Source organism: Ursus americanus, chromosome 33 (genome assembly GCF_024610735.1).
Source record: "Ursus americanus isolate L20-20 chromosome 33, mUrsAme1.1.p, whole genome shotgun sequence".
NCBI classification, from domain to species: domain Eukaryota; kingdom Metazoa; phylum Chordata; class Mammalia; order Carnivora; family Ursidae; genus Ursus; species Ursus americanus.
Genome location: NC_142159.1, coordinates 197,669 through 211,569, shown reverse-complemented (window position 1 = coordinate 211,569; position 13,901 = coordinate 197,669). Strand labels below are relative to the sequence as shown.

Genomic DNA, 13,901 nt, shown 5'->3' with positions numbered 1-13,901 from the left:
GCTAACTAGTGATGTAATGCCACTTATTGAACAATCCATCATTACCCCACTAATTTGAAATGTCACTTTTATAATATATTAAATTTAAATAAATTATCAAGTCTGTTTCTGGGTTTCCAAAATCATGTCACTAATGAGTGTATTTTGGCACTAGTTTTATCTTGATTATTGTCCATCTATAATACAAGATTATATCTTATATCATATTGGTAGAGCAAGTCTGACTTTATTATTGCTGCACAATTTTATTGGCCAAACTAGAACACCTACCATTCCAAGTATACTTTAGAATCATTTAACTGAGTAAAAAAAGAAAATTTGAGATTTAATGGAGGAGCATTAAAGTGGAGGAAAAGTGACATATTTGGAATGCTCTATTTCAATCCATGAATATGGTGCTTGTCACTATTCTCTCCATTTAAATCAGTAACTTTTATAGTTTTATTTATAATGACCCACATAATTCTTGTTTATTCTTAACAATATTTTCCAATATTTTATTATGAAAATATTCAAACATACAGAAAAGTTGTAATTTTACAGTGTGCATCCACTACCTACCATTAATAATTTACTCTATTTCATGCAGTGTTTTTTGTTAGGCAGTGAATGGGAGCATAGACTGCCTGGATTTACCACCTGCAAACTGTATAATGCAGGGCAAGTTACTTAACTTTTCCAAACCTGTTTTCTTACCTGAAAACTGGGCATCACCTCAAGGGGTTTTATGAGGACTAAATAGGTTAAAATATGTAATGCACTGAGAACGAAGCCTCATGCTCTGCAAATACTGTATGCCAAGTGCGTTAATCTCCTTAGGCTGTTATAAGTAAATCTCATAGACTGGGTGGCTTAAACAACAGAAGTTTATTTTCTCACATTTGTGAAGCTAGAAGTTCCAGATCAAGGTCTGGCAGGGTCAGTTTAGGATGAGATCTCTTTCTGCCATGCAGAGAACCTTCTTGCTAAATTCTCAGGTGAGCTTTCCTCAGTGCCTGCACCTTCAGAGAGTGAGTGAGCCCTCTGGTGTCTCTTCTTATAAGGACACTAATCCTGTGGGACCAGGGTCCCACCCTTATGGCTTCATTTAACCATAATTACTTCCTCACTCCAAATACAGCTACACTAGGGCGTTAGGGCTTCAACATATGAAATTGCAGAGGTGAGTGGGGAGACACAAAGATTCAGTCCACAACTGCTGGCAAGTGCATAGTTTCATTCTATTTTCTAAATTGTTTTTGTAAGTTATTGACATAGAAGTGTATTTGGAATTATCTACTCCTATTTTGCTGAGGAGACAAACCCACCAATAAAAGTGCATTACAGTATAATCATTTTTGCAGAGAATACATAAAAACTGCATGAAAAAAATAGGATGTGTGTGTGGATGGGGGGCGGGGTGGATGTGTAAGTCTGCACCAAATGTTAGCAATGCTTATCTCTGCTTGATGAGCTTCTAGGTAATAATTATTTTGTTTTTGTGTATTTTCTGGCATTTCAGAAATACAAGGAAGTCAACTAACATAAGAATTTATTGAATGCTAGCACAAAAAACAACCCGATCATGGTATTTTAATAAAACACAGGATTCCATTCCATTTTCAGTCTTTTCCACGTACATATGAAGTAAAATGCTATGGATTCGTTTATAGCAATGTTGTTTGGACAAAAAAGTGATACAGATGTTTCCCTTTTGTCACGGGTTTCCAATCTTCCCATGGAAACATTCACTGGCCTCTTGCCGGCAGAGGGGAGAGGGCTCTATTCAGGGGCTTGGGTGGGCACAAGAGTACCGGCTCCGTCCGCTTCCTCAGCAGTGGGGCTGCGTCCCCGCGTGTGGGATCCCGGGCGGCAGCGAACCTGGAGTGACGGGGCCGCCGGGCGAGCATCCCGGGAGGCGCCGCGAGCCGGAGACTGCCGGGGGGACGCTGGGAAGCACGCGCGGAGGCCGCTGCCGCGCAGGCGCACAGGCCACGGCTGCGCTACGTGGGAGCACCTCGGCGCTGCGCGGAGGGCGGCCGGCAGCGGGGCAAGGGGGCGAGGGCGAGTGGGGCGAGCTGACCTGCGGGGTGAGCCGGAAGCTGTGCGAGGTCTGGGGTGGGGATGACGGGAAGCTCTGGCTCCGCCCCGCCTGGTGCCTCTCAGTGGCGCGTGGTGCGCCCAACCGCCCGGGGTCGCATTCAGACAAAGACTGCGGCGAGGTCCACGCCTGGAGAAAGGTTTATTCTCTCGGTTGCGGGAGGAGAAGACGGGCTTGGAGGGGTTCCGTGATTTGCCACGGCCAAGCGAAGCGAAGGAGCTGGAATTCAAACCCAGCGCCTTTGGGATTCCAAATCTCAAGACTAGTTTAAACGTCGTACTACCTGCAACAAAGAATTGGGCTATTCAGCTCTTTGTGCTGCGTGACACCAGCGCAGTGGTTTGGACCGCGTGGGCTGTGTATATCCACCGTCTCCACTTACCTTTTGTAAAAAATATTCATTGGTGTCAGTTCTAGAATTCTGACTGTGCGACTGAGCTTTCTAGATCCTTTTGCTGGCTAATGTTTTCTGTCCAGCATCACCAGGGGACTGTAGAGAGGTGGCTGCCTAGAAACCTGGAGCCTCCAGCTGCCTGCTAAGGAGACAGATGGAGCTCAAGACGAGATGCTCCTTGGGAGCCTAGACATTAAAAGATCCAGACTCCGGATTTTGGTACTGTGTGTTCCCTGGGCGCGCGAGAGTGGAGCACTCCAGCACAACTGTGAAGCCCGAGTTTCCAGCAGTTTGCTTATTGAAAGTGGCCAAGCCCAAATAGGACCTTCTGCCTTGTGGGCCGAAGCAGAGAGCCCCAGAAAGGAGTGCTGAAGTCAACATGCTACAGCAGCTTCTGATCACCCTGCCCATGGAGACCAGCACCTGCGTGAAGCTGCGCCATCCAAAGAAGGCCAAGGAGGGGGCATCCCTGTGGGAGGATGTGACTAAGATATTTGAAGGAGAAGGTGAGAATAGGCTGGTTGGCGGGAAGGAGGAAAAGCGGCATCCTCTCGTGTGAGAAGGAAGGTAGACACCTGAGCAGAAGCATCCCTTGGGGAGGCAATTGGGTAAAAGGTCTCTGGAGTTCTTGATTATGGCTTCTGGCCTTGGGTTTTCCTGAATAGTAGTGGTGAATTCAACCTGACCCCACTATCTAAGTGTCATGACTGTATATGTTATTTCTTTTCATTTTCCCCATGGGGGTGTGGGGCAGGGAAGACTTGCCTAATTTTCTTTATTTTACACTGAGGAAATGTGAGTCAAATGAGAGACCTGTGCAGGCATTTGGTGGCTAGGTCAGAAGGAGAAGGCAGCAGGGCAAGTACCAGGTGAGCCTGGAGTATCTTGTGCTAGAAAGCAGGGAAGGGTGCAAAGGCTAATGGACACGTACGAGCAGGATGCCAAGTTTGGACAAACTCAGGACTGTGAAGTATCCAGATTGATTGTAACACCTTGAATAAACAAGATTCCAGAAGTTCATGATGACACAAAATAGAGGAAGGGGAAAAACTCATTTACCAGTGGTGGTGATTCATACACTGATTTCTTACTTTGAAAATAAATTATTATGGGAATGAAGAATGCGCTTACCTTGCATTTTACATCATTTTCAGTTGTTGAGGGAAAGCTTTTTGCAGAAAATATCTTCCAGTAAAAAGAATAGAAGGAACAATAGAATATTTTACTATAAATGAAATAATTGAAAAGTTAATGGTGAACAGGGTGTTCACAGGGTGCCAAAGTATTGCCCCCATAAGTTACTTGCAAAATGCCAAGGAAAGAACATTCTTTTCCAATGGCGATATCTGGTGGTCACTGTCTTTTGAAAAATATTTTATTTGTTTACTTGGGAGGGAGAGGTAGAAGCAGACTCCCCAGTGAGCAGGGAGCCCAATGCAGGACTTGATTCCAGGACCCTGGGATCATGACCTGAGCCAAAGGCAGACGCTTAGCCAACTGAGCCACCCAGGCGCCCCTGGTAGTCATTGCCTTAACCAAGTGTGTCAGTGATGGGATAATCTCCTATTTTGGATCTTCTGGGTAGTGTAATATAAAGCACATGGTATCGCCCATGAAGAATTCCTGCCAAAATATTTAACCTGATCCTAAATTGAGCTTAAAGACTGAACTTCTGGTTTAAAGAAAATACAAGTTAAAGAAGTAAGGTAAGCCCTAGCACAATCAGACTGTTGGTCTCTTAAAAAGCCAATGTCAAGAGAAAAAGGGGAAGTACTATTCTAGAGAGACTGGAGATAACAGGCACTTTGAATGTGTGCACCTTGGTTGGCTTCTGGGTTGGAATAAATCCAGAATAAAAGACAGTTTGAGAAGAGTTGAGGAAATCTGAATATGAATTGTTAACTTGCTTAGGTGTGATAAATGGTATTGTGGTTATGCAGAAGATCCTTATTTGAAGTATTTAGGGATGAAGTATCATGATGTCTGCAACTTTGAAATGGTTCAAAAAATATATGGATAGATGAAGCAAATATGGCAAATGTTAACATTGAATACAGGTGGTGGATATATGGGTGTTCAATATTCATGATAAAAAGTTGGGAAATAGGGGGCGCCTGGGTGGCACAGCGGTTAAGCGCCTGCCTTCGGCTCAGGGCGTGATCCCGGCGTTGTGGGATCGAGCCCCACATCAGGCTCTTCCGCTATGAGCCTGCTTCTTCCTCTCCCACTCCCCCTGCTTGTGTTCTCTCTCTCGCTGGCTGTCTCTATCTCTGTTGAATAAATAAATAAAATCTTTAAAAAAAAAAAAGTTGGGAAATAATACAAAGACAACAATTCATTTGCCTTAATTCCTAGTTCATATTTTTAATACCTCAAATTCAGTCAGTATTGTTGGCATTCTAGCAACCTGGCAGGATGTTATGCTTAACACTTTACCAGATAGAAAAAAAAAAATGAACCAGATAGTTTCTACCCATTTATTCATACTAATATTCAATTGAGGGAGATAATTATATAAATAAATATAACAGGAGGCAGTCTGATATCAATATCCGAATAGAGATTAAAAACAGGCTTTGGAAAGAGTACAGGGAAGTGGAAGCTTTCTTCTCGTTAAGAGTGTTTGAGAAAACTTCACCTGAACCGGTCCAGAAGGATATTGGTTTTTCACCAAGTGGGACGTATGTTCAAAGAACTCGACTGGGGCTCTGTGGGTGGGTGTGTGCAGTGGATGAAGAAGGGTATTTAGAGGGAGATGATACTTAGAAAAGCAATGATGGACGGGTTGGGAAGGATCTTGAAATCCATGGGAAAATGCTTGGATTTTTCTTTCTTATCAGTGGGGAAGCCTTGAGGATTTTTGAGCAGAGGAGTGGCCAGTAGATCTGTGCTTTTGGACCAGTGTTGGTTGTTGGGAAGTATTAATGCCCAAAGCAGCGCACTGTAGCTCCTTGTCGTTAAGGAGGCTCTGGCCTGCTCTGAGTTGCTCTAAGTGTCCCTCCCCGTGAATGTTTTGAGAGAGGAGCCGTGTTCAGCAGCTCTGCAAGCCATTTTTCTAGTTGGTGAGTTGTAAACCTCATGGCTCTTTTCCTTTCTCAGTTTTGCTCTCTCAGGATGCTGATCAGACCCAGGGAGAAAGTTTCAAGGATGAAGTCACCTCTGTGCCCTCGACAGTGGAGTCTCAGGTGGGTTGGAGTTTCCTGTCCCTTTCTTAAAATTGTTTCTCAGATTTTAAGAGCCCTGGACTTTGATTTTCTTAGCCTGTTCTAAACTAGGCCACATTGATTGGTTTCACCAGTAATTTTCCCACCAATAGTAGAAAGTTCCTCATAGTAGGAGGTTCACCATAACAGAAGGTTCCTCAGGAACCTTCTTGTTTCAACCAAACCTCTGGTCATTTATCCAACACATTTAAAAATTGTGGGAGATGGGCTAAATGGGTGATGGGTATTATGGAGGGCACTTGTTATGATGAGCACTGGATGTTATAGGTAAGGATGAATCACTAAATTCTACTGAAACCAATATTACACCATTTTCTACTATATTCTAACTAGAATTTAAATAAAAAATTGAAAAAATAAAAATAAAAAAATAAAATCCTGCTGGTGTGTGTGTGTGTGTGTGTGTGTGTGTGTGTGTGTGTGTGTGTTTGTAAAAGTACGTAATGTAGTTCTTGCCCTGAAACCTCACAGATGTCATCTAGGGGAAAGACAAATATTGTAAAACATTTTAAAAAATTTAAATTCAATTAGCCAACATACAGTACATCATTAGTTTCAGATGTAAAACATTTTAAGCAACATTTAAAAATTAACAGAGTGCGGTTCTGACATTCCTGGAGATGTATACACTTCATTAATGACCTTTAAGAGAGGGTTTCTGGCCATGTTTTGGAGCAGAATTGTAGATGAAAAGGGAGATGAGTAGAGAAGTTTCTGGCAGGTCATGAAGGGCACATGCTGAATAGGCTGACCAGAAAGGGAAGGAAAACTTCCAAGAGCAGTTTAATAGTGTCTGTGTATCATAAATGAGCTAATCAGAAAACCATTGGCACTGGTAACGGGCAAACCCCAGAATCACAGGGAAACTCAAGAAAATTAGAGAGTAATCAGAGAACATCAATATAGAAGGAGATATTCTTAGAGAAGAGAAGACTCTTATAGTGGAGTGATCTTAGTTTCCAAAATAACATACTATAGGGTTTAATCCCATATCTTTAACATTCCTCAAATTCAGTTTCCTAATGGGTTAAATGTCATGCTATTGCCAGCCCAATAGGGCTGAAATGCCTTCCAGACTTATTATAATACATAAAAAGCATTAGAATCATCTTTATACTTAAGGGATGTGTTATTACCTTAGCCTTCCGGCTTTTCTTTGCATTTGGTAATATTTTTAAAAATAATCATAAAATGGTTATTAAATTTGTGTAGATCTTACATGACAGGCTCTTGTACTTCACAACATGGTATCTGCTTTGGTCAAATCTTCCTTACTAGGCAGAATTCATGCTCCCTCCAGAAATGTGCTGTTCTCACATACTTCTCTTACTAACAGAAATACCCAGCTAATGGTATTTTACCTATGCTGAAATGTTCTCATTTTTTTTTATTAATAATGATTTTTTATTATATTATGTTAGTCACCATACAGTACATCCCCGGTTGAAATGTTCTCATTTTAACCAATTCTCTCAGCCCAACAAAGGTCCCTGTCTTCTCTTGTGGCCTTAGCCTCTTTTGAACTCTCCCCTTCCTCAAATATTCCTGATCTTTTTTGTCCTTAATCCAAATTATTATATACTGCTCTGAGACCTTCTTTACTATTTCATGAGTATTTCTCCTTCAGCCAAATGATAAGTTGCAGAAGACAGCTTCCATGCTTTCTGCATTGTGTTGTAACCTCCCGTAGAGAGTCAGCCAACCGATCTTCAAGACAGTTCCCAAGAAAACTTGGCTAGAATCTCTTAGCATGTAGGCAATGTTAGAACTGAAAAGGAACATATTTGATGTTCTAGGGACTGTTGACCTTCAAGGACATATCCGTGGACTTCACCCAGGAGGAGTGGGGGCACCTGGCCCCTGCTCACCGGAATCTATACCGGGAGGTGATGCTGGAGAACTATGGGAACCTGGTCTCAGTGGGTAAGGACGAGCTCCCCTTACAACTAGAACCTGCCTATGGGACGAAAATCTTTATTTCTAACCAAAGTGCTATGCTTGGGCTTTGGGTTGTGATAGAGGTTTCTAGTTCCTTCTAAACAGCGTCGGGATGGCTGTGTCCTTTTCTGCCCCGGTCTTTCTACTCTACCCCTCAGCAGGCCTGATTACCAAAGAACTATCTTTAAATTCTTGGGATGGCTCTTTGACCTCAGCACATGCAGTGTTTTCTTCTTCATGAGCAGGGTGTCAGCTCTCCAAACCTGGTGTGATTTCCCAGTTGGAGAAAGGAGAAGAGCCATGGCTGATCGAGAGAGAGATTTCAGGAAGTCCAGGTTCAGGTAAGATCAAGGCAGATGGGGCCTTCATCATGTTTGTTAGAGAGCTCCACTTGAAGCCTTCTCCAGGCTCTGGGGAAGACCATGCCATCCAGATGGGTCGCACAAGAAACCTGATTACCACTCTGCACTTGCCTCTTCTCGGTAGTTTCTCTGGAGTAGGGGGAGAAAGAGATGCCTTTCCTACCAGGGTTAGTTTTCTTGACTAATTCTCCTGACCCGACTTTCATGATTTTCTTGCTTTCTCCAACATTCCAAGCCTTGCCCTGATCATAGCTTCTTTCTCCTGTCCATTCAGGTGTTCTTGGGTCTCCCCTCATTAAGTACAGCACCCTGCACCAGATTCTCATGTCATTTTATCTTGGATCTCACTCTCACGATTCCATATAAAATGTTTTCCTGAGTCTTTTTCTGTAATCATAGCTTCAGTTCTGATTCTCTTTATAACTTGTGTGGTTTAATTTTTATTTCAGATAACTTAGGACTCAGTGAGAAATCCCCACAGAATTCCTTCTTACCAAATCAAATAGCTTTCTTCATCTAAGAACAATAACGACAGCTGTTCATCCAGCTGGCCTGCGTGAGTCCTGTGTGTACATTAGTCCCATCTTACAGAGGAGGAAAAGAAGGCTCACAGGTTAAGGAGTTTGTCCAGCATCACTTAGCTACTGGTCGGTGGAGTCGGTATTTGAATTTGAATCCTTCTGACTCCACGGTTTGTGTTCTTACGACGCTATTCTCCATGGCAGCATTAGCCTTGTAGACCTCGCCGCCTTCTTGGTATCTGTCCTTTCCTCCACCAGCCAGTTTAATAATTGTTATCTCCCCTATCTCTCTTATTGCCTTTCCAGTGCTTCTCATCAATACCCTTTTCAATGCAGATACACCATTTCCACCTCTGTCAGGATAGGCTAAACTACTACAGCAGACAGACTCAAAAAGGTGGCTCAAATGCAGTAGGAATTTCTTGCTCATACACTGGTCTGAGGGAACTGGTTAGGCCAATGGACAGTTCTTTTCCACCTAGCGAATCTGGGGTTGAGATTTCTTCCACATGGTGGCTGCACCATCCCCTAAGGCCTCCTCATCATCTTAGTATAGCCAGCAGCAGAATAAGAGCACACAAGAGTTCCTCTGGGAGGTTTGAATGGGCCAGCCTGGAGTGACTCACATGACTTTCACTCTGAGTCACTTACAGGAGAAACCTTCACTCAAATCAAAATCAAGATTGGGAACTAGAGTGTTGTTGTGTGCCCAGTAATGGGAAGAACAGATTTTGGTGAATATCCAGCAGAGTCTGCCACAGTCCCTGAGGGGCCTCTGTCTTTTACGCGGCTATTCTGTATCCGCACAAATGCCCACAAATGTATCGTAATGGTTTCAGTTGTTCTTTGCCACCTATATTCTCCTCTTCATCTCATACAGCCGTACGAACTCTATTCCCACATATCCCATCTCTGTTTAGATGCACTGTTGTCACTTCAAACCCGATACGCCCGAAAACAGAGACCGTCTTCTCTCCCAAGCAAATTTCTCATCCTGACTCCTCCTATTCTTTAGTCTCAAAGATCAAAAATTATGGTATCAGTGAGAATGTATCATGTTTTTCTACTCTCAGTGCTTCCTCATTTCTCATGCTTCTCTGGTATTACTTGCTAGATCCACTTCTCCTCTTCATCTTTGTTGATGCCGTGCCAAGCCAAGTTCCCATCATCTCATGCCTATTACTATGATTTTTAGTTGTATTTGTTGATGTTTTATTATTTTTGTGAATCGTTTTGAATGTTACTGTCAGATTTGACCTCTTGAAATGCGACATTTCTTGTTCTTACCCTGAAAAGTTAAGTGACTCCTTATTCCCTATAATAAGTAATATAAATATCTCTACTTGCTTTTTTAAAAAAGATTTTATTTATTTATATGAGAGAGTGGGAGTGTGAGCACAAGTAGGGGGGAGGGGCAGAGGAAGAGGGAGAGAGAGAATCTCAAGCAGACTCCCTGCTAAGCAGGAGCCCAACACGGGGCTTGATTTCACAACCCTGAGATCATGACCTGAGCTGAAACCAAGAGTTGAATGCTTAACCAACTGAGTCACCCAGGCACCCCTTCTCTCTACTTGCTTTTTAAGTCTACTCCAAGATTTACCCAGCTATTCTCAAGCACTTTGTATGTGCTGTTACTAAGGTGAGGTTAGAAATCCTGGGGAATAGGAGTTTGTTGTGAACAGAAAATATTGGTGGTTTAAGGTGGCAGGGTCCAGAAGGGATGGAAGGGAATAGAAAGAGAATAAAAACTAGAGAAACTCCCTCTTCCAAAAATATTGTCCCATATATACTATGGATAGACTATATAGTCTCTATCCTTTAAGATTTTACAGTTTAGTTAATAATGTGTCACAAATTAAGAAGCCCACTTTTCACCTCATAGATATAGGCAAAAATTATGAAGATTGATAAAAATCGAGTGAACTTGCTGGGAAGGGCACCCATATCTACTGAGAACACACATACCCAGAACCCAATAATTTCTCTTTAGTAAATCCTATGAAATATTGACAGGAGTGTAAACAAATGTTTGTATAATGATAACATGAAAAACTGGAGACAACCTAAATATTTTTCAGTAAAGAAAAGTCAAATTATGATATGCCCATCAGTGGAATCCAGTGGAATGCACTGCACTTGTTAAAAAGAATGAGATAAATATAAATGTACAGACAAGGAAGGGGGCCCATAAGATATAGGTGAATTAAGAAAAAAACAGATGCAGAAATATATATATGCGCCATGATCCCTTTTTTTGTGCAAATGTATATTTGTGACCGTACATACATAAACACACACATTCACGTATACATACTGTTGGGAATATCTAAATGGATGTATTCCAAAATCCCAAGACACTAAGGGAAAGGAGATGAGATTGAGAGAGGCTATTTCTCCTATATTATTTAATGTTTTATTTTAATGTGTAGAAAGTATGAGATAAATACTTGAAAAAACTTTTTTTAATAGAGAAAATTTTGTCATAGAAATACGAGCTTGAGATGATATGGTGCTAGAATCCTGTGTTCCTTAATCTTATCTTTTGATGTTTGCCCTTACAATGATGCTGTCCTCTTAGTGTACTTCCTTCTGGAATTCACATGGATGAACTCCTCCCAATGCCTGAAAGTCACCTTACATACTCTAAAAGCTTCTTTCTGTAGACCATTTTTTCACTTCTTTTTATATTAGCTTTCTAGGGGGCAGAACTACATTTGAAGATAGTCCAAGGTTTCTATGCTTAGTACATGTTCATTTTTCCCCCTCCTATTCTCACTATGGCCATTTATTTTTTAAAGTGCACTGAATATGGGTGATTTGTGTTTTGGGATTTCTTTCAGACTTGGAGAATAAAACAGAAACCAGGGAGTCAACCTTAAAGAATGGTATTTCATGGGAAGAATTACACCATGGCCTAATGATGGAACAGTCCACGAGAGGAAGCACGTTATATTCCACATTGGGGAGAGTCGTCAAATGTGATAAGTTAGAAAGCCACCGGGAAAACCAAGGATTAGGTGAGGGGAAAATCCCCTTGACCCACAAGAAAACACTCACTCAGGAAAAAGGCCGAGAATCTAACAGATTTGAGAAAAGTATTAATGTGAGCTCAAAAGTTATTCCCGGACCAGAAGGTCCTCCAAGAAAAAAAGACCATAAATATGATATATCTAGAAAGAGAAGTAGATACAATTTAGATTTGCTCAATCATTCAAGGAGTTATACAAGAATGAAAACCTTTGAATGTAATATTTGTGAAAAAATCTTCAAGCAGCTCATTCACCTTACAGAACACATGAGAATTCATACTGGAGAGAAACCATTCCGATGTAAAGAATGTGGAAAAGCCTTTAGCCAAAGTTCATCCCTCGTTCCACATCAGAGAATCCATACTGGAGAGAAACCCTATGAATGTAAGGAATGTGGGAAAACCTTCAGACATCCATCATCTCTTACTCAGCATGTTAGAATCCATACTGGGGAGAAGCCGTATGAATGTGGTGTATGTGAGAAAGCATTCAGCCAGAGCATTGGGCTGATCCAGCATCTGAGAACTCATGTTAGAGAGAAACCTTTCACATGCAAAGACTGTGGAAAAGCATTTTTCCAGATTAGACACCTTAGGCAACATGAGATTATTCATACGGGTGTGAAACCCTATATTTGTAACGTATGCAGTAAAACCTTCAGCCATAGCACATACCTAACTCAACACCAGAGAACTCATACTGGGGAAAGACCATATAAATGTAAGGAATGTGGGAAAGCCTTTAGCCAGAGAATTCATCTTTCTATCCATCAGAGAGTCCACACGGGAGTGAAACCTTATGAATGCAGTCATTGTGGGAAGGCCTTTAGGCATGATTCATCCTTTGCTAAACATCAGAGAATTCATACTGGAGAAAAACCTTACGATTGTAATGAATGCGGAAAAGCCTTCAGCTGTAATTCATCACTTATCAGACACTGCAAAACACATTTAAGAAATACCTTCAGCAATGATATGTGATGTATGTACAACATCAGAGAATCTGCATAATGAAACAAAAGCCTCTAAATCAGAGGTTTTCTGACTTTTGGATTTCAAGAAGCGATGAGTTTTTTTTTTTTTTAACGACTCGATCCAGTGTTACAGCTATCAGTTTTGCCATGTTAAAGAAACTACCTTTTATCAACATTGATTCAGAAAAGAAAGGGCATTTTAATATTTTTAAATATAGGAAGGATGTGATCATTAGGAATAACCCTAAACATTGAGTTAAGTTAGCTTTATGAAAATCTCCCAAATTTGTCTTTATTTTTCTCATTTCATTATGGGCCAGTGAAAAGTTCATCATGGCAAGTTACTGGTCCTTGGATTGGCTTTTGAGAATCACTGTTTTAAATATCCCTTAAATAATTAGAATGAAATATAAAGTATATTTTTTTTTACTATAGACCTTTATATGGCTAGAAGAGGTATAAATAAAAATACTGGTTGGCTCATTTCTAGAAGAAATAATGTCAAAGGAAGCTTTCTAGAATTGATAGATAACCTACTACACATGAAATGCTTAAGTATATTTTATGGTTTCTTGTAGAGAATTGGCAAACTTTTCATAAAGGGCCCGATAGTAAATATGTTAGGTATTGTGGGCCATACGAGCTCTGTCAGAACCACTCAACTCTACATGTTAGTGCAAAAACATCGAGAGAAACACATAAGCCAGGGTATCTCAGCCTGGGTGCTGCTGATATTCTGGGCCAGATGTTTGTTTCGGGAAGCTGTCCTGGGCACTGTAGTGGGTTTAGCAGTATCTCTGGCCACCAGCTGCCAGTCATAGATGCCAGTAGTTCCCCCACCTATTGTAACAACCAAAAACGTCTCCAGACGTTGCTAGATGTGTCCTGCAGGGTCAACATTGTACTTGTGAAGTACTTGAAAACCACTGACCTAAATGAATGGGTGTAGCTCTGTTCCAATAAACAGTAAGCTTCATGTAAAAAACTGGTGTTTGGATGCATTTAGCCTGAGAGCTGCAGTTTACCACTCCTGCTCTATGGTGCGTGAATAGCTGCCCCCTCCTGCCCTGGAATAGGCACAGCAAGAATAGTGATTGGTCCTATAGGGTTGTTGTCGTCGTCGTTTTTAATCTGCTTTGCTGGAACTTGTGATATGTCCTGTTATAGTGTCATATTAAAGCCTTAGAAATGTTACATAATTTCTGGAATAGTTCTAATATTCAACCGTGTAATTTAACCTGAGGGGGTTTATTGTCACTTATTTGACAGTGCTTCCCGTGTGATTTGACATACCAAGTAAGCCTAATTAGTCAAAAAGACTTCATTTAGAAGTTGAATTTGGGGAAGTTTTTCTGAAATATCAGAAGATTTTAAAGTACG

General features: G+C 41.3%; 1 protein-coding gene across 1 annotated transcript; it reads left to right on the top strand.

Annotated features, from left to right (window-relative positions):
- The first annotated feature begins 2,792 nt into the window (after positions 1-2,792).
- ZFP69B (ZFP69 zinc finger protein B) lies at positions 2,793-13,653 on the top strand. Its single transcript, XM_045771952.2, has 5 exons — positions 2,793-2,980; positions 5,574-5,659; positions 7,495-7,621; positions 7,882-7,977; positions 11,360-13,653. Exons 1-5 carry the CDS (start codon positions 2,854-2,856, stop codon positions 12,526-12,528), a joined length of 1,605 nt encoding a protein of 534 aa, XP_045627908.2. The 5' UTR covers positions 2,793-2,853; the 3' UTR covers positions 12,529-13,653.
- Positions 13,654-13,901: the final 248 nt, after the last annotated feature.